This window comes from Pezoporus wallicus, unplaced genomic scaffold (assembly GCF_028554395.1).
Source record: "Pezoporus wallicus isolate ANWC-B61680 ecotype Strahan unplaced genomic scaffold, APGP_CSIRO_Pwel_v1 scaffold_3294, whole genome shotgun sequence".
NCBI classification, from domain to species: domain Eukaryota; kingdom Metazoa; phylum Chordata; class Aves; order Psittaciformes; family Psittacidae; genus Pezoporus; species Pezoporus wallicus.
Window position 1 is genome coordinate 2812914 of NW_026635478.1, and position 22180 is coordinate 2835093.

General features: G+C 35.7%; 1 protein-coding gene across 11 annotated transcripts in view; it reads right to left on the reverse strand.

Annotated features, from left to right (window-relative positions):
• Positions 1-22180, reverse strand: part of ANKS1B (ankyrin repeat and sterile alpha motif domain containing 1B) — a 441168-nt gene that overhangs the window by 309264 nt on the left and 109724 nt on the right. For all 11 annotated transcript variants that reach the window (XM_057425330.1, XM_057425361.1, XM_057425317.1 and 8 more), the window contains one exon: positions 9501-9666. In XM_057425330.1, the coding sequence (XP_057281313.1) occupies positions 9501-9666 (166 nt within the window). The remainder of the gene's footprint in view (positions 1-9500; positions 9667-22180) is intronic.

Below are 22180 nucleotides of genomic sequence, written 5' to 3' on the forward strand. Positions count from 1 at the left end.
GAGATATCCTCTCCCAGTTTGAGATGAAATCAGAAGTAAAGGGAAATATTTCCACAGATAGTACCTCATTTTAAGTATTATACTACAAGACACACCTTTTCCTGATCTCATATCAATGCTTAATTGACTAATTCCTAATTTTAATAAAACCCCTTATTTTGGAAGAACATATATACAGTAAAATATAACCCAACTGAAATCAACAGCAACACATGCCCTAATTTCATAGAGATTAGGAAGATATGCCAGCCTCTGAGATTCAGACCACTTGAAGATCTACTGGTCAAAATAAGTAGTTTAATAACACCTGTCAACAAAATAGTAAGCAACATAGGACCGAAACACAGTTGAACAGATCTGCTCCAAGAGATATAGTTCTAAAAAGCTAATATAAAGCATCCTAATTATACTCCAAGAACTATAATAATAATATAAAAAATATCAAAAATGGGTATGAAAAAGTCATAATAATAGAACTCCCAAGCTATGTATATTTGGGGGATTTGTACTTAGAGAAAACAAAAAGAACTATAAAATTACAGAAAATACTTAAAAATAGAAAATAAATTATAAATTTATAACTTATAGGAACAACTATATCAGCAAAAACTTTACAGACGCCATTTTCAGAAATCTTTTACATTTTTGAAGAGTGCTTAAAAAAATGCTAGCTGTACTGAAGAAAAAAACAAGATTAATGACAGAAGAGCTATTGTATATTCTATTCTTCCATCAGCACTCCCTTAACCTTTATTAAAATGCTATGTGAAATTAAAATACCCAAACTGCAAACATATGCTAGTGCATTAGACAAAATTTATTCTTGCAAGAAGTGTGCACCCTATGCTGTGAATGACGAATATAAAATGTGTCATCACTAAAACTCAGTCAGAAGGTTAGACTAGTTTCTAATACACTGTATTCTGGCAAAGGCTGGTATCCTGAAGCTCTGTATGTGATCCTTGCATCTTTATAAATTAACCAGTTAAAACAAGTAGATTGATAAATTCTGTACCATAGCTAAATTCTCTCTGTACAGCTCAAACATAGGTTAAAGGACAACAAAGAAGACCAGAGAAAAAGTATATATAGGTCTTACACCTAGGGCTGGGAATTACATTTTATTATGAATAAGTTATTGACCAAAAATGCAACTGAAAATTGTTAATTAATTTTCAATTTTCACGTTACAGTAAATTTCACTAAAAAGTAGGTAAATTAAAAAAAAATATTTTCAGCTGGAATAAATATAACATTTATCTGGAAAAAATATCTGGGTTTCAGTTCAACCACTTCAGGTTTTCTTATACTCCTTATAGTTTAATTCTTCCTACACAGAAAAAGGGAAGTATATTAGGGCACAGTATGTAGATAATATCATCGTGATATCTGTAGAGGCAAATACTTTCAATAGATGCATACATATTTAAATAAGACAAAATAACTTGAACATACTGTGATACAAAGTATACACTTTTAGAAGACCTCTATGCCACAGTTTACCACCCTTTGGAGTCCTCTAGCCACCATGACAAGGCAATGCATATAGACACGCATATGTGTGGGCAGTAAGAGATTTTTCAGAATCATTCAGAGGCTGACCTTAATTCCTTCTTGAAGAGTTGCTGGAGAGTTCTGACTTAGCCAAAGCCAGTATATTAGCGTTCCTCTGTCTTGACTTCAGCTGGCTATGAATACAGTGAGGTTGGAAATCAAAAGCTTCTTAATCACTACAGAAATCAGTGGTTCTGAAGAAGACTTCTATTCAGAGTAACAGGCACAACGCCCAAGCTGTTTTTAAGATGTATTTTAAGAGGCTTATTAAAGGAATTATACAAAGGCTAGAACCTAACTTTACTCCCTTTAAGGGGAATATTCTTATCCTGTCAGGACACTATGAGACTCTTTTACTCATTCTTCTCATGGCCTTTGAACCTTTTTCTGTGCTAAACATAAAGGGAGATCAGACTGTATAAAACACTCTGAGAACTGGGAAAATACTTAATAATGGTCGCATTTCTCTAAGGCCAAAAATTACTTAGAAGAGAAACCACTTGCTAAGAAAGACTTCAGCTATTAGGTTGTTATGGAAACACAAGCCTCCTTTGTCAGTTACCCACTCCATCAAACCAATGCATGGCTCACATTATGATCACCTATGCTTTGTGTTCCTACTGACAAGCTCTGAGTGGCTCTTCACTTCTCATTCAACATACAGATGAATTAAACTCTGGAGACACTGCCTTCTAGAGTAATAAATGAAATAATAAGGAACACTGATTACAATACACACATCATATCAGGCCTTGAGGTAATGGCCCTGACCAGCCTTCTGAGGTGCTCTATTTGCATTCCCCTTCCTGGAGACTGCATTTCAGCTCAGCCTGGGGCCTTCAGTTCCTGCCTGAGGTATACTGAAAGAGTGACTTTTGCCTGTGCCCTATGGATCCAGATGCCAACTGATAGATGACTTCCCAGCTTGACCATGGACATGGTCTTGTCATCATGAACCTTCCTGGCCATCACCAGACCTGGTCCTGACCTGTATGTTGATTTTCTAGCTTGAATTTAGATCTATCTCATCAGTACAAACTTGCCGGATGATCTGGGCTCTCGGCTGACCTGGTTATAATCCCTAGGTCTGCCCTCCTCACGGGTGGTGAGACAGGGCCCTCCCTGTCAGCTATGGTAGTCCTCTTCACTCCTGCCTCCCCATCCCTGAAGAAGCAGCTGGCCCTTATTGCTCAGTGACACATCAGGCCTGAGACTTAGTACTTAGCGTATTCAGTACTCAGGGCGGGACGGTAGTAATGATTTTGAATGTGCACTACAATACCAAAAGCTTTCATGGCAGAAACACTGATGTCAAATTAGGCTAAATTTCATAGACCGTAGCTATTTTCAGATGACTCTAGACCAACTGTGATATATTGCATTTAGTTTGCTTGATAAGAGCCTCCCTCCTTTACTCTCCACAGCTAAGATGATCTTTCTTGGTCATAGAAGTATTTAATCCTGAGGAGCTGGACTGTAGTTCATGTTAAAGTGAACTATGTCCTGCTACCTCTGGTTTAAAAGTGTGCTTATATTAAATATAGCCCTTCTAGCAGTCCTGTTTGAAGCAATTTGGGTGAATAGACTTCAGAAAGGTTATTGCATGATCCTTCAGATCAATTAGAGTTTCAAAATTACGAAGCACAGGTGAGTAAGGCCTCTTGAATTTCCATTCATCCAGACAATTCTGCACATCTGGCAGTATGATGGTTCCTTCTTGTGGCCACTTTGCACTGGTTCGCTGATAGCTAGAAAATAACTGCATAAAAGCAAAGGTATAACTTCATTAAACAAGAAAAGATGCATTTGCTATCTTAGTCTCAAATTGGAGTACTGAAATGTTCAAATATTCAGGATAGGTGCTGTGAAGCTTTGTTAGTGAAGTAATCAGAAACTGATGACCTGACAAATAGCACTTTATTTACCAAGCCGAGCATTTAATGATTTTGGAAAATATGTAGATCTGTACTTTAATTTGACAAACATGTTATCACAGATAAGCCATTTTTCAATTCAGGTTCCTAAAGTACTATCTCCTAGATATCTGAGATTGCTGACAGTATACGCAGTAGACAGAAGAAGACAAGAAGAGGCGAGCTGACACACTGGCTACATATTTTCGTGTAAATTTTCACTGTAATGACAGGAGAGGGACACCAGGCTGAGAAAGCATAAAACCCCTAATGCTGCAGTAGACAGGCCAACTTAGAGAGAATAGGTATGTTGTAATAATGCAGTGACAAGCATTTTTTGTTAGTTTGCCTGCTGTGATTATGAGACTATAAGGAAAACGCATCATTAATTACATATTTATTATGTTGCATAGTCCCTCCTACAAGTTACTGGCATTTAAGTGTGAATTAAGTAATTTTTCTAAATAACAAAAACATCATGACTGACAACAGCAAGATTTCTCCAGAATACATTCAGCTGGGCAGATGTCCAGAATAGCTGCTAAGGTATCTCTTCCTTTATGTTTTAACTCCTTGCCTTGTACCTGACTGCTACTAGCTAGTGCAAACACATCAGATATCTAAGAACATTTTTATTCTTTGACAGAAACCATATCTTAGATGTAACTGGATAGAGTAGTTGTACCAGAGCTGTCTTTAAAATTGCTGACTTGGGAACTGCTGACTGTGCTCTGGCTGAGAGCTCAGTGTAAGTGAAGCACTTAAGTATTCACCTTATTTCTCAGTTGGATTTTGCAGCCCATACCGAACTCTGCGTTTGCTACAGCTGAACTGTTATTGGAGTTGAAGATGGCTCACTAAGGTCTCCTTGACCTGCAGCCACAGTAAACTAACATAACTGGAAAAAACAATCCTTGAACTACATCTCCTTTACCCAAGATGATTTTCATGCAGTTTATAGACAGCAGTGTTTCTTCCTGTTACTGAGATGCTGTATCAAAACCTTTCTTAATCTGCATGGACAGATCTACTTTCCAAAAGAAGATTAGCTGTTGTTTTTTTTTTTTTTTTGTCACCAGTATTCATGAGTAACAGAGTTTGAAAAGTCCTCTCTAATTCCTAATAATAATTTTGCCTAAAAACATTTGAAGTAGTATTGGCCATTATTCACTAGTATTAAAAACATAGCATATAAAATGCCACCTGTTTTGACTCCTAGGGAGTTTCTGTAGTAGAAACTATAAAGGCAGACTGAAAAAGATATAATCTCTCTGTTGGGTAAGGACACACACTTAACTCCAATGCAAAAAATATAGTAACATTTCTTCCATAATGTAGCTGAGATTTCATTCAATATTTCTGTTAAATAAAGTGTAAGACATTATGAGGGCTGCATCAAAAGGAGAGTGACCAGCAGGTCGAAGGAGGTCATCCTGCCCTCCTGCTCTCGTGAGACCTCCCTTGGAGTATTGTGTGCAATTCTGGTGTCCTCAACATAAAAAGGACATGGAACTGTTGGAACAAGTCCAGAGGAGGGCCACGAGGATGATCAGGGGACTGGAGCACCTCCCATATGAAGATAGGCTGAGAAAGTTGGGGTTGTTCAGCCTGCAGAAGAGAAGGCTGCGTGGAGACATCATAGCAGCCTTCCAGTATCTGAAGGGGGCCTACAGGGATGCTGGGGAGGGGCTATTCATCAGAGACTGTAGTGATAGGACAAGGGGTAATGGGCTCAAACTTAAACAAGGGAAGTTTAGATTGGATATAAGGAGGAAATTCTTTACTGTAAGGGTGGTGAGGCACTGGAATGGGCTGCCCAGGGAAGTTGTGAATGCTCCATCCCTGGCGGTGTTCAAGGCCAGGCTGGACAGAGCCTTGGGTGACATGGTTTAGTGTGAGGTGTCCCTGCCCATGGCAGGGGGGTTGGAACTGGATGATCTTAAGGTCTTTTTCAACCCTAACTATTCTATGGTTCTATGATTCTATGAGGTTGTCAGGGTTCAATGCCTCTTGCTCATCTCCCCCTTCTGAACCCCCATAGGATAGGGGAGGGAAGTGGGGGAAAAAAAGGTAAAATAATGGGTTGAGATAAAGACAGTTTAACAGGACAGAAAAGGAAGGAAAAAATAAATAGTAATAATAATGATAAAATAGTTAGAAATACAAAGCAAGTGATGCACAATGCAATTGCTCACCACCTGCCAATCAACATCCAGCCAGATCTGAGCAGCAGCCCCAGACAGCTTTCCCCTCAGTTTACATACTGAGCATGACACCATACAGTATGGAATATCGTTTTGGTCAGCCATCCTGTCAGTTGGGGTCAGCTGAGTCTCCTCCCAGCTTCTTGTGCTTCTTCTTCCCCCAGCCTACTCACTGGTGGAGTGGTGTGAGAAGCCAAAAAGTCCTTGATTTAGTGTAAACACTTCTTATCAACAACTAAAAATGTGGTACCAATGCTATTGTCATCCTAAATCCAAAATACAGCACTTTACCAGCTACTAGGAAGAAAATTAACTCTATCCCTGACAAAACCAGGACAGAGGTGCAAGTATGGTGTATGGTACAAACCGTCCAAGCTACCAAGGATGCGAGTTCAGTGTGTAAGGGTCTTCAACAGCTCAGGTCCAAATGCAGCATGGTGCTACACATGAACTTCTGGTACCAGTATTCTAGACACTAGGTAACTGATTAAAGCCACATTAACTTCATGAAGATACTTGTCAATGCCTACTTTAGCATTAGAATTACACAGTGCTTTAAGCTTTAGCTATTTATTAAACGTTTACACATTTTTTGAGATGATTTATTGCTATAGTTCACAAAATTTAATTACATCCTTAAGATAAAAAGGGCAATACTAATGCATGCCTTATGAACTAATAAAATTTTATGGTTATTTTTCAAGGTTAAATGTCATGTGATTTCATTTTTAACAGAAGGGCAGTCTAAAAAGTTAAAATTACAGGCAGTCTAAAAGTTAAACTTACTAGTAGAAATGTCTAGTTTAAAGAAGCAAAAAGATTGGAAAGATTAATAAATTCATTTATGAAATTAATTTTATGAGATAGATTTATAAAATTTTAAATCCAAATGTACATTTAACTTAGCAGAAAAATTTGTATCAGAGTGCAGTATTTCAGAATATTCCTATCATGTTGTAACTGTTAGTTTAAAAGCAAAGAAACTGAGACAGAGATGCTAACGCATTCTGCCAACCTTGTCCCATCAATCTATCACAGAAACAACAAACGGCTTAACTTGAACTCAGACACGTTTGCAGTCTTTTTTACTCTTAAATCAGTCCTATTTAGAAGCAACTGTTTTAATGGTGAGATAAAACAATAGTGTAACTGTTCTTCCTACATAAACCTAATTTCTTGCAAACATAGTATTCATACAACACAATTTCAGAAATGGAAGTAACAAACTTTATTTCCTTTCTATTCAGTTTTGCTCCTTTATATCTAACAACCCTTAACCACTTGGTACGTGCACTTACCTTCTACTGTTCCCTACCGGTTCAAGAATAAGTTTCAGGACATTAAAAGTATTATGGAGAACTACAGAGCAGTCTGTTTTTTCCCTGAGTAGATCAGAGAATGATGATTGGCAAGGTGACTACTTCCAACCTGTTAGGAGTTTACTGGTAGGGCAGATAATAATTACAACATGCAGCTCTACAGCTTGAAATGCCAGTCAGAATGACCTTTCCTCTCTGTACAGGAAAGGAGAATTTTCAATCACTGAGCGCAGTCAGTCTCACTTCTACTGCCCAGAGATAGTAATGCCCCAGACAGTGAGGACTGTTGATCAGTGTCCTATCACCTAGGGAAAGGAGACTGACAGATGCAATTTTATGTTCAAAGTGCTACCTTGTGCTTTGAAATAAACTCTAGTCATGATACAGTACAGCAATTTGAAACAGTATTACCAAAGTCAGCATGTCTCAGTGATATAAAACAGTGAAATTCTGGGGAAAAGGCATACAAATCAGATATTTGTTTTAATTGAATGATCTCTGTAATTATACATAACTTATTCAAGCAATAAATTTGTACGAACAGAAGTGGCAGGCTGACATTCACATACAATTATGCGTAGTGTTAAGTACTTTGTGAGTGACATGGTTAATTTCATTTGGGCCATTTGTAGCATAAGATAGCAGCCAACATAATTACAGATACGGCTTACAAGCCAGGCCAGTTAGATAACTACTGCATTTATAGCTTAAAATAAAATCACATTTTGGAATCTGCTTATCTATACAGCAAAATGTTCTTTCCAATAAAATGGTATATGGAAAACTAAGAAGAATTGCAATACATTTGTACTGTCAACTTACCTTGTTAGATCTTATAAATGTTATAGGTGCTCTCATGAATGCCCTACAGCTTCCTTGGCTATTCTCTGGAACTCTGATATGTGTCATATTTAACCATACACAAAACATATTTCCAGATTATGGTCTGAAAATTTCCTTTTCAAGACCTGTTCTTCATACTGATCATAACGAACTTATTAAGCCTATGAAAAATGTTCAGCAGGCAGCACAGTTCCAAAGCCTGTTGTGTTTTCTTGTGTGTAGTTTTCTTTTTTGTTTATTTAATACTAACTATAATGGAAAGCTTTGTAGTTGAGCCCCATTACTATAGAGGCAGATAATGAACTCCCTCAGCCAACTAATAGAGTAAGGGTATGGCAGTCATCCCATTGTAGTAAGTGTGCTTATGGCGATTAATCAAGTGGAAGTCTGAAAAACAAGGATAATTTGGCATTTTTTTTTTCCGTTACTGAACGGCAACCTGCAATATTTTCCTACACAATGTGTCAACTTTTTAGATTATCAGAGCCAAAAAAACACCAACAAAGCAAACCTTCAGCTATACAAGTAGTCATGCTGAAGTTCATGTCAGATTTTGGTCCATTCTGGGCAACTACGCAATAAAGATGCTATCTTATTTTGTGCCACCTTCTAGGTCTGTTCATAATGCAAGTTCCCTCAAATCTTCTTTAGCCCAAAATTTATGGAGAGATGGGAAATATGATCCACTCCACCTCACCTTTCTAACTCTGAAGGTGTATCTTGATATCTAGCCCTTATACACTATGCCTGATATAGCTCTGGCACTCTTCCAGTACTAGTTTAGCTGTAAAATCAAGAAGGTACTTCCCCTTACACAGACTAGATTGGTAACACACTGTTAGTTAACAATCATCTGTCATGCTTGTATATTTTCCAAATCATGATTCATAATCAACATAGCACAGGTAAAAAAGTCAATTGCCCATTCCAAGTAGTCTGCACTGCCAAGACCTGCCATTTGTCAGACTCTCAGTCCAATTACTTATAGCAAAATGATTATATTCTGAAATTCCTGTACCAGGTGGTGGCTAATGAAGAGTTCAAATAAGGAAAATTGAAGAGAGCATATAACTTTGGAGAATATAAACAGCATCCACACAGATAATACCATTTGTCTGACTCAGCGTAATTATATTGGTTTTTAAGTACTGTAACTCATTGCTGTTCAAACCTGTATAACAACAAACAGTCTGCCAATCTGTCATTTAATATTTCTAGCAATTCTCATTCACTGTGTCATTTTCAAAAACAGAGCAGATGTTCTTTTATATAACATGAAAATAGAGTACTTTAAATTTTGAATTAGTTGTGTAATATTGTTGCTAAGCACTTCATTAAAAACAGAAATGGGCTGGTAAATAGATTACTGAAAAAGGCTGGGCTTAAAGAAAGCCGATTTCTAATTTGGTTTTTTGCAACCTTGTATTTATCTGGGAAATTATTTAACTCTCTCCTTTGTTTTCCTTTCGATAGCATTTTGCTATTAATCCTTATTCTGATATTAAGCTCTTATGGAAGCTAATGGAAGACTATAATCACGCTGTGATAAGTAAACAGAGTTCTGTATTCTTAAGTACATAAACCTACACTTTCTATACATAATTGTATACCTTCCATAATATTACGCTTACACCAAAGATTATGTAAAAAATTATGTGGTGATTTACCTGGTCTTGAGGAAGGAACTCTTGCTATTTCTAGGGAGCAAGGTTTTTTGGTCACTGCTATGTCTATTGAATCACAGAGATTGCTGTCATTTTCAGAGAGAACTGCATCCAGAGGCACAGAAGGTATTGCTTCTAATGCATAACCTCTCTTCTTTGAATAAGATTCCTGAAATGCAAAAATTTAAGTAGGTAAGAGAGATATTTCTCAGACAACACAAGAAAAGAACCAGGCTAGATAACTCTGACTAGCAGGGTTTAAAATCCAACAAATTAAACACAACATTTTGCTGAAATATAAATTGTAACAGACTAGAAGAATTAATTGCATGCTAGAAGATAACATTTCTTGTTTCTTTAAATTTTTGTGTAATATAATTCTTGTTTAGTTATAGAAATGTCTATATTCTTCAAACTTTGTATTTAGCAAAAACTCCAACATAACTGATCTTGCCATACCTGCTTTGCTGTGTTCTAATTTGGGGATTTTTCTTAATCAGAATTTGAATTATATCTCATGAAAGTGATAATTACATTAACCACTGCCATTACTTTGTCATATTACACATAAAAAAGCTAAAGTTATGCTATCTGCATTTTGATGGCAGAATCCCAGGTTGTGAATGAAGATGAAATACTGCTCTATATTTGAACTGAACAGCAATAATGGCACAAGGTCCCTTCGCAGTGATACATACAGTGAATTCCCATCATTAGCAAATGTTAAGGGAAGGAAAAACAGAATTGGATGGAAGATTTTCTGGTACACTAAACTGCCCAATCAAGCAGACTCTCTCTACTTTAGAACACAAATAAGAAGATACCATACAGTTTCACGAGAGTTTCTTGATGTGTGATCTATATTTTTTCAATCCCAGCAGAAAGCAGTTGAATAGGCAGAGACATATTTCTACATCTTTCTTACATTGGACATATGGATGCCTGGGAAAGTCAAACACTGCACTCAAATCAAATATGATATAATAAAAGGCAAAGGACCAGAAAGCACCCTGACATTTAGATATTGTCATGGTCCTACTCAGAAAATGACTTAAGAACGTGATGACTAAAACAGGATGTGGAATAACAATTTCTTCAACAAGAATTGATATTACCTAAGGAAAAAGATGGCTGTAGGTAACAGTTCATTTTTTAGGTAAATTATTTATACTATTAGCAAATTATTACACTACCAGACCTTTGCGGTGCTCATTGTATTGTGACCTGATTTTTATGACAGTTCATAATCTGGTGATAACACAAGGCCATTTGAAGGATAGGTTTGAGATGGCAGCAACAGGATATCCCCTTCAAAATTCTACTTGATGAGTTCAGTAGAAAAATAATTTTAATCCTAGGCTAAACCACCACTGAATAAAGTACTTGCAAATGAATACAAGAAATAGTGAACAGGGAAAAACCAATACAAAATAAAAAGAATACAAACAAGCATTTGTAATGAAAAATGAGGATGTGCAAGCAAACAATACAAGGTCAGTAGTCAGTGTTCAAAACATATGCCTAAAAGAGGAATGCGATTGTGTGCCTACCTCTTTTACCCTTTTCTGGTTAATCTCTAGTCAAGGTATGAGGTCTCTGCATTAGCAATTTTGCTGCTACGTACTAGCAGTAACTAGTTTCAGCTAACGGACTCTAAAAACTTTACCAGGAATTGGAAAAGTTTCTAAGTGGGCTTGCTGCAGCTCCAAATACAACTTTTTAAACTTAAGCCATCTCATTCTTCAAATAAAGTTAATAAAAAAATTATTCCTGAAGCTCATATCCCATTAAAAAAAAAGCCCCAAGCTAAACAACAAAAACAAACAAACAAACCCAAAAAAGCCCACAAAACCAAAAACCATTTATTTTTTAAATCATGCAAATAGCATCTGAAGTCTTTTGACCATTCCTGTCAGCCCTCACCCTCAGCCTTCAGTGATCTGACAGGGATCTGATTTTCATGTAGCGTTCAAGGTGAGGGCTCATCAAGTATACATACTGACATAATGATGTTCCCGCTTTTGCACTCCTTTCCTAATTGCTCTTAACATTCAATTTGATTTTCTGAATGTTATTAAACATTACAAGCAGATACCCCATCCCTGAAACTGTTGAAGGCCAGGCTGGATGGGGCTTTCAGCAACCTGGTCTAGTGGGAGGTATCCCTGCCCATGTAGGGGGCGTGGAATTAGGTGATCTTAAGGTCTGTTCCCATCCAAAGCATTCTGTGATTCTATGATTCTTAAATTAACATTATAAGAATCTAAATGTCAGGGAAGAAAAAATAAAAATGATGGGGTTACTGAGAAAATGGTTAGAATGTAAATTACTGACTGGTAAATTCTTCATCAATCTCTCACTAATAAAGCAAATATGAAAACAGTATGCCAAGCAGAACTTAAGTTAGAGACAAGAAGAATTGTTAATACATTAAAAAGTCTGGAATTCTACCAGTGAAGACAATAAGGCTTAATTAAAAGTGTATATGTAGCAAAAAGACAAACTTCTCATTGCTGGAGAAAAGCAATGTAAAGTATTCAGGTTGCTGCAGTATGTTCTCCATTTTGCAAGAACTGAGCATACTGTAGAATACTTTAAGCTCTAGAATAATTCAAGTTAGATGTTAGTAGGTAACTTAAAACTGTCTTAGAATATGTGGCATTAAGCAATGTGATTCTGTTTTTTTCTCAGATTAAAAGGTCTTCAGCACTCTTCTCAATAACAATTCTGTTGTTTCACCTCACCCACTTCAATAAAAAGTAATTCTACAGTAATCCTACATGTCCTAGATATTTTCATCTGCATAATAAAACATTCTAAAGAAATACTATTCCATTATAGTTGAATAACCTTTGGCCCTGAAATGAAAATGTGTTTTTTTTTTTTATTAGAGATTATTCAATTTCTGTAAATTATGTCCAAAAACTTGAAGATGACACATGTAACTGACCATGACTGTCAAGTCAGAGTTTGTTCTTATTTAAAATTGAACTTCATAAAAGTAATGTGCTGGGCTGCCAGGACATTAAAACAAGTATTTAAGCATTTTTGTGGAAAGGATAAAAATGCATACACAATAAAAGTGACAGAAAAAGACCAAGAGTGGGTGCGTCACTGGGAAAGCATTAGAGAACAGCTGTCCATACTGATAAAATATAAATTAGATTTTTGCCTTGTAGAAAGAAACAGCAATGTGAAATTGAATTTGCAGAGCACATGCCAGGGACACATTATGGCCCTTACTCAGAAATCTCCAGCCAGCTGGGTCCTCTGAGAATATGCTTGATGGTATAATACTTATGTGTAATCTGAGAATTAAACAGGACTAGACAAGAGAATGGAGGGGAGGAGAAGATTGTGACTGTTGGTCAGTGGGAATGAATTTGCTTTAATATACCTATATGTCAATTGTAAATGGTTATATAAAAGTGTGGAACAATATTCCATAACATCAGTAAATCTTCAAAAACTACATGATGTTGAGTTAGGCCTTTTTTCCATGTTTCTGCTAAGCTTCCAGTTAAGCTTGCTTTTGCCTTCTTGCATTTCTTGTAAGGATCAGTCTGAATGAGGTATGGTCAAAGACTAAGATATAAGCAATATATACAAATCTGTATTTGTATGACCAAAGAATAAAATGATAGAACCTCAGTGGGCATCTAATCAGAACTGACATTCTGACAAGATAGAAACTGTATTTCACTGAAAAATTTTCATACTGTCCAGCTCCCTTCCTACAGAAATCTGATCAGCTGAAGTTTCGTTACTTCCCTGGAACATGGGACAACACATCAGAGTCAAGCATAACGTACTGTTACACCACATTCCTCACAGTGAAAATTCATGCAGTTATGTCATGTCCCACCGGGCAATTATTAATTTATATAACTTATAAATTCTAAATTTATGAACAGTTGACCTCCTGTAGTCTAGGATACTCACAGTTAAAAGCCATACTGTATCCTGTTATTTGAAAATTTACTAGATCTGGTTTTGATTGAGTCTCTTTTGATAAATGACTTCTTCATAATTAACACTAACTATCCTTACAATTTGTGTAAGATACCTAATAAGGATCACAAAGTTTAGAAGAAATAGTTATTTTAGCCTTAAGACATTTTTTTAGAAACTATGGGGAACAAGAATGCCACTATGCATATTTATACTTTAAGACAGAAGTTAAGGACACTTGCTTAGAAAAAGAATTATTAGTGGGTATTTCAGTGGTCTTATATATCCAGATAATTCAGATTTTTAAAGAAAACTTTATGGCTATAATTACCTATTATGTGAAAACATGTATGAACAAGAAGTGGAAGTAAAATACCCAGGGGTTTTCTTCCGAATAATAAACTTTAAAGGAGAAACAGTCTCATAAATGTGGAAAGGAAGAATGCAATGTATTTGCCATCATTAGAAAATATCTTTTTCATTTATACAGAATACAGATTGAAGAACTGCTATTAAATTCTGGCATATCCCTTAAGATCCATCAGGGTATCATATATTCTCCCCTGACTTGCTGCATGCCAGAAGACCAGCATGAACTCAAGTAGCTCTTCTTTATTTATGGTGTGATAAATTCTGCTTAATTTTTCTTTAGAAGAGTATTACGATACTTCTGTTAATAAAACTTTGGGGAGTTATTGATCCCAAACACTCCATAAACCCATTTATCCCATTTACATCATAGAATTACAGAATTAAAAAAATAGTTTGTGTTGGAAGGCATCTTTAAAGATCATACAGCCCAAACCCCCTGTAACAAGGGGAGACATCTTCAACTAGATGAGGCTGCTCAGAGCCCTGTCTAACCTGACCTCAAATGTTTCCAAGTAAGGGGCATCTACCAACTCTTTGAGCAACATGTTCCAGTTTTTCACTACCCTCATTGTAAAAATTTTTTTCCTTCTATCTAGTCTGAATGTGTTTGCATCAAACATACTTCATGTTTGCAAACAGACTGATGTATAACACTGTAGGATTGGGACACTTTACACTGAAATATTAATGATAAATAACCAAAGGTTGCTGAGAGGAATCAAGAATTCAAGCAAGAAAGGAGTCCTGACCAGTGACCAAAGATAATTAGAACAGATTTTTGACATGCAGCAAGGTGGAGGGAAGAGTGCCTGAACCTGATGGGTACTGTGTGAATTTGTCACAATAATGTAGTCATCAATTGAAAGTATTTCCTATGTCATCATAATCCCAAAACACAATTAGATGACTGCCTCCCCACTGAAAGAAATCAGGAATATTACTATGACTTTTCAGCTAGTAATAACATTTTAATCTATTACTTACTTAACCAAAGTATAATTTTTATAGCATCATGTAATTAGAATAATTTTTCATGAGTCAAACTATGATAAATGTTCATTGTTATGACAGCTAGAAACAGTTGAATACGTAATTTGTCACAGAAAAGATAATAAGATTCATGATTTATTACAGAATCTGGAAAATCCCCAATAATCTCATATATGAAGGAGGGCCCATGCAAACGTTTATTTTCATACAATATCTTCTAAGTAAGAGATAACTCATTGGAAAATGATAAGTTTGGACCAGAAGATGTCTCAGAAGGTGAATGAAGAGGCTCAGAAGAGTGTCATGGTTTCAAGGATGCCAACTTCAAAGTTCAAAACATGAGGAAGGCATGCCTGGTATCAGAAGAAAGAAATGGCTTTCCACTTTCACAGAGACTGATAAATGCACATGTACTTTGTCAGGCTCTGGACTTCATTTAGTAATATCACAAAGATTTGAAGGTGGTTATGAAGGGCCATTTTACACAGTACCAGTTTGTTGCATAATCAGACCTCTTCACTAGAAAAAGGAAAGAAGGAAGAGAAAAAAAAAAGTCCATCTCTCATTTGTAAGAAAAGGTTCACAACAGTTTTACAGAAAGAGTGGTAGATCTGACTTACAGGGATCTGAGTAGTACGTGGCTAACAGCTGACAGATTCATTTTGAGCATCACAAAAAAAAATTTTTAGGTCACCATTAAACCACTTTCCCCTAAGCCAATTAAAAAATATCTTACACTTTGGGTTGACCCTTTCGAATGTGGCTGAAAGCTAGTGGGAAATATGCACAGAAAAAGTGAATGAGGACTTATAGTTCTGCCTTTGGACCACAAGGTAGTGAACCATCCATTCTTCTCCCCAGCTGAAACACCCACAGGTTTGGTCCAGCTCTTAAACAAGTTTTGTCTCCTACTCTAGTAAAACCAACCAATCTTTGGTTTTCTAACAGAAGCAGAGAACACAAAGTAAAATACGAGCTCATACGAGCTAAAACCATACAAAATATAGATATTGATAAAACCTTAAGTGGAGTCAGTATTTACTAGACAGCAAATGCAGAAAGCAAAAACAAACCATAAAAAATAAAAACAAACAACATGTTATATTAAGCAGATACACTGAAATTTTATAGCTTCATACTTATCAATTACTGTGTCAGTAAATGAAAAATATATTGATTGCTGTGGATGGGAGAGAAGAATCAAATACACCTAAGTCAATGTGGAACCAAAACATGTCATTTATGTTAACAGCAGTTTTCACTATTAATATAAAACAGAAAAAAAACCTGTAACTGTAAACTGACTTGATCGGAGGCAGACAATATCACTAAATGAGACATTATGGAAGACATTTTCATTGAAAAGAAAGCTTTACCACTGGCATGTCAATTCATTACCTACTGTAAATAATATGTGCATTTTAGAAAATACTCTGTATCTGACCATGCTCTTGTTCTGAAGTCATGTACTTTCATGAATTTGCACAATAGAAACCAATTACTTGATGCTATATACAATGGCTTTAACAGAAGCTACAAATAGATATTTGCTATTTTGTGAAACAGAATCTCCCATGTTTAAAAGTTTCCTAGTTGATACTGAAGAAATAAAAATTTAACTATGTACGTAATATAAATATATAAAATAAATAGCATATGTATACATATAAAAAGTTACTATCACAACAGTGTAAGCCAAGACTCTTGTAAAAGCACTCCCTCCCACACATGCTTCCACATCGAAAAAGAAAAAACAAGAAAATATTCCAAAAATTAAAGTTATTAAGAGTCATATTATCAAAAATGAAAAACTTTTTTGTGAATCTTCTTTATCTGGTACACAACTGAACAGAAAATGAGATACAAAATCAACAGAAGAACCACATTTCAAAATTCTCTTTAAAAGGTCTCAGGATGCATGCAAATTTTGTAAAAGTTTAGTACTTCCTAATTAAATAAGACCAAATACCCTTTATCTACAGTAAGCACGGTATTTCAGAAGCGTGAAAACTGAATCTAACAGTAAGATACAATCAGAGGAAAAGCAAATTCATCCTGTAAATTAGAATCAGTATTTAAAAAACTGTAAAATAAATTATTCCATTATAACAGGAGAAATATGCACAATAACTGTTGGCCAGCATTAATACAACGTTGTCCATACCTTCTGTATTCATAAAGAACCTAGTAATTTCCTATTTCAAACCATAGTTGAGAACCATAGCTGTGAAGGGGACCCTATGAACTCTGCTGTTTCCTGATCAAAAATGTGCGAAAACCAACTAACATTCATAACATGGATATTTAGCTTTATGAATACAAAAAGTTCCATCATCCAGTGCTACCTTATCACACTGCAAAACTCAGCAGTTTTATGAGGACTAATTTGGCCATGTTCAATCAGCAAAGAGTAAAATATACAAATAATGCACCAGGAATTACCTAATTCACTGAAGGAAAAATATTCAGCTAATACACATGCTGCTTCCTTATGGCTCTTTAAATAAGAAACCCTACTGGTTTATGTCAAAGCTCTACTGCCTCAATTGTTACTATAATGATTTCTGTGGTAAAATAATCTACTTCTATGGTATGTTAATCTACTCAGCCTGAGTTATTGCATAATGGAAACTGAGAATGTGAAGATTATATGAAATGACATGACTAAGGATTATAAGAGAACCAATGTTACATTTTCAATGAAATCTGAACTTAGAAAATTTCCCATAAGTTTCACTGCAAGATTCCGGTTCCAGAAGAGCTATCACAGAATTATATGTCTATTTGGTCAGAATTCAGGAATCTTGCCCCATATTTGCAGTCACACTAGCTGTACGTAACAGTTTTACTACAGATATTCTCTCCTCACGCTTTGTGACCTTCCTTCATACGCAAACAAACTACTATGTTAGTGTTTCACACAAAGATGGTAAAAAGTACACAAAACTCTTTGCTTACTGATTCTATTGCTCTAGGTTCTGATTGAACTAATTTCTTATATTTCAACAAATTAGTAACTCAACTTCAAAAAGGCAATGTAAATGCTTAAGCGTACTTTCAAATAATTTGCAAAATCAAGGTCCTTTCATAATTTCACAATGAGGAAACAGAGTTCGTCAGTAAAAGAAATCTACTCATAAATCCTGTATGTCATGGAACCACCTAAAGCTAGACAACAGGAAACACTTGGCTGTAGTTCTTTCTGGATCGAAAATGAGATTCTAGCCACTTACAATCCAAAATGTGGAGTTTCTGCAGTTCTTCTTTGGTCATATAGTCCTGATAATAAATAAGTGTCCTTAGGACAAAGCTGTTAAGATAGCTATACTTAACAGGCAACTCCAAAATTTGTTCATGTGCTTCACAATAAAACACTATTACATTCAAACGAAACAAAACCAGACAGACTTAATCTGTCCATTTTGGAAGTGGGCAGAAAGGAGTGAAGGAAGGCCGCCTGCTTCGTCAGCTGTGTATCCCCTGTAAGTGCCCTGGTGTTTAATTCACAAAAGTTCAGCTCAAAAGCTAGATGTAGTCAAACACATCCCTCTACTTCAGATCTTGACACTGGCTGTCTTCCAGTGCCTTCCTGTTCAACATAGAAGAGCAGTCAATTGAATATCTTCAGAGCTGTCCTCACTTTCTCATTGACACAGGGAGCACAAGCACACAGATGGGTTTCTGAATGAACTTTCTGCTGTCAATATTTATTCATCATAATGCAAAACCAGTAACTATGCAAAACCAATTTGAATGAGACAGAATTTAGGCACCTGCCCATACAAAAACAGATTACAACAGTTTACTCAAAAAGCTTTATGTGTATATAGAACTTGAGTATCTGATAAACATAAAGGCTGATGAAGCTAGTGGTTTGCAAGTACTTAGACAATTAGGTAGGCTAAAATTCTGTCTGAGACCTACGGACTCAATTTTGCTAAATTCAAAATTAAGAGAATTAAATGTGACTTAACATTGCCTGAAGATTTTCTCTTCTTTTTACAGTATAAAATATTGTGAATCAGAAATTAGAAAGATATACAATTATAGCACCTTCAAAAATAATACAGTCAACTTAATACTGTCAATTTATTAATCTACCTTAATGTCTTTACACATATACCCTTTATGTTAAAAAAGTCTGAAAAATGCCTGGTGGACTGGTCTGGTTATAGGGAGAGACATTTATAACATGTTTTTTAAAAAGCTACCTACCTCTATTCCCTATGTTATTAGTAGTATTACTGTTATTTCTACTTATTGTAGCAAGATTTTATGGTTCAGGACTGCTTATTGCTTCTGGAAAGTGAATGGAGCATTTGCATTCGACAGCAATACATATGATTAATACTATTCTAGGTAGAAAAACATAAACCACGACATTCCTCATTTCCGAGTTGAACCGCCTTTCCGAGAGACCTGAAAGTAAAAAGGCGTATTTGACTAGAATTGGCAGATGACATTTTCCTATCAACAAACAAATCCAAAATGCCTTACTATGAAAACATGCAACAATGTTGTCTTACATATTTTCCCTTGATATCTCCAATATGGACTCTCCTTAACTTATTTCATTTTATTTAACCTCCAATTCATGAGTTCATCTTCATTTTGAACTATTAATACTGGAAAAATCATAACAATCAGTTTCAGATTTTAAGAAAGTCTTAGCCTTAGGCTGGGTTTGTATTTTTGTTAACAAATAAGTGTTTCCTGATAAAGTTCTGTATGTAGGGTAGCAAAACCAGAATTAAGCACATTAATGCCTGTGTTTAAGTAGGCTTAAGTAATTTGTTGAATCAGGGTTTATCTCATTCTCGGACTCAGTGTAATGAGTACCGGTAATAAAAGTTTTCAGTAAAATACAGCAGTCAGACCCAAGGCATGCAATTTCTTTTGTACAGCAAGAGAGGATTCACAGTTGCAGAATACAGAGTTGCTCTGTTTTAAATGCCCAGTTAGCAGCCAGGTCATTTCTTCAGAAATGAAGTACATTCTGTCAAGTTACCAGCTTCTCAGTTGGTAGAGAAACTTCAGAGTTTCCACTGTTAGTTTGTCATGGTTCTCAAATACATTTCATTTGTACCACTATGAAAAAAACCAGACAAACCTGAAAAAAACAAACAAAACCCAAAGCAAACAAACAAACAAAACCACAAACAAGCAAAAAAATAGCAAAATGCCACAATACAACCCACCACAACCAGACAAAAAGTTGCTAGGCTTAGAAATGTCCCAACATGTCAAATGCCTTTAAACAGCCCTTCACAGAACTTCAGACTTACACAACCCCATGACTTAATGGCTAATCCATATAGTAAACCTACGCAGTAATCACAGCACCCAGATATCACCACACAACTGATCTCCTGCATTCAGATACCACGAATACCAGCTTTTTGGGCCATCAACTCTTTTCCTTCTGTTACTACCACTGAAACAAAAAACACAAATTATCTATGATGACCTTCTCCCCACAAAATGAAGTACTGAAGAGTAAACCCAATTTTTCAGACTAACCAGGAACCTCTACATGTGTTCAAGTTTCCACATAATGCTTTAATTTTTCTGTTTTGAAGCAGCTGAAGTTCAAACATTGAATTTTTAATACAAACTTGAACATTTTTCTTGTATAAAATTATTTGCTATGCATTGTTGCCATCCGTTTACTATGCAATTTAACTTGATTTTTTTTTTTTTTCCGTTTTCCCATGATTCGTCAGGCAGTACTGAAATCAAAAGCATTTCCTGAAAGTGCGTCTTCTGGTTACCACTTAACTGCAAATGATAAAGCAGTAAAATGTAACATATTATTTAAGATCATATTTCCTATTTCATTTAGGAATGTGACAGTGTGCAACTCAAAATTAATTTCTACATGAATGTGAATACCTTTAATAGTAGTAAAGCCCATCATGGAAGTCAGCATGGCTATCAACGCTTCCTATGATTTCTGACATATATCAATAATTCCAGTATTGTTTGACACCTCTCTTCTTTCTCTGTTTCATCCCACTTAATGCTGTTGTTTCCTAATCACACCAAGAGATAACACAGACCAGTGGCAGCCAGATTTACACAGCACTAGGCAGGGACAACCATACTTTTGCAAACTGATTTACAAACTGATGAAAATGGAGTCAGTCCTAAACTTTTAAAGAAATTAGCTGTTCTGAGTTCACATATCTAAAATTTTATAGAGAACTATAGAACGAAGATGTTTATATGAAAGAGATCTCTAGAAGTCATCTTATCCAAGCTTTCAGTCATAGCAGAACTATATTAACTACCAGGTTTCTCTGAGCCTTGTCCAGTCAATTCTGAAAACACCCAAGGATAAAAAGATTAAAACATCTCATTACATTACATACCTGTGTAGCAGTGTCTAGATGGTACAACTAGTGAAGTAAAAATTCATTTGCCACAAGACATCTGGCAACTGGAAATTTACAATGGAAATTAAGAAGCTACATACTATTAGCAAGAACAAAAAGCTCAGCGTCAACACCATCAGAAAATGTAGCAAAACACTAAAATTTGCCACATTTTTTTTCAATATACTTATTCGCCATCACTGGTCAGCAGGGTATAATCATCACCTGCTGACTCTTTCTTGGCACAATACATATTGCACTTTGCAGTAGCTGCTTCAGTGTGTGGGTGGTGTGTTCCTGAGATTATCAACAGAACTCCAGCTTAATGCAGAAAAGACAACACTGCAAATCAAGAGCTAACAGATATATTTTAACAGAAATATAAGGGTAATACAGGTCTCCATGTCAACCCTATTTAAGTAAAATCATCATTTAATCCACTAACCTAAAATGAGGGAAAAATAATAAAATTTTTCTATGTTAGAAACTATAGGAAAATACTACAGATAATGTAACAATTTTACTCTGGCTATTCATCTTCGAGGTATACTGTATGCCAATTTTCCTAGCTGAAAGTGGTCTTTCCTGGAAAATAATTTTGTCTCTACCATGTCTGTATCACTTATCAAATAAATACATTACCAAACAAAATGCCAGTTTTTCCCCTCCTGTAATATATAAATTAGATGATGCCGCAAGGCTCTCTATTTCTAATTCTGGTGAACTTCAACACCAAATAGGTCAGGCTTTGCCTAGGAAGGTTGGACCAGATGATCTTCAAAGTCCCTTCCAATCTGGTAATTCTGTGATTATATGAAGCAACAGCAACCAAATCCGTTTCATTACCAATCTAATTTGAAACGTACTTCCTTTCAATGCTCCGAAACGTAAATTTGTCAATGAAGTGATGGATGACACCATTTTTTGGGTCCAAGTTGTTAAAATACTTCAGCTAATGGTGTTTAGTTAAAAATACACTCTTTGTTTTTCTGTTTG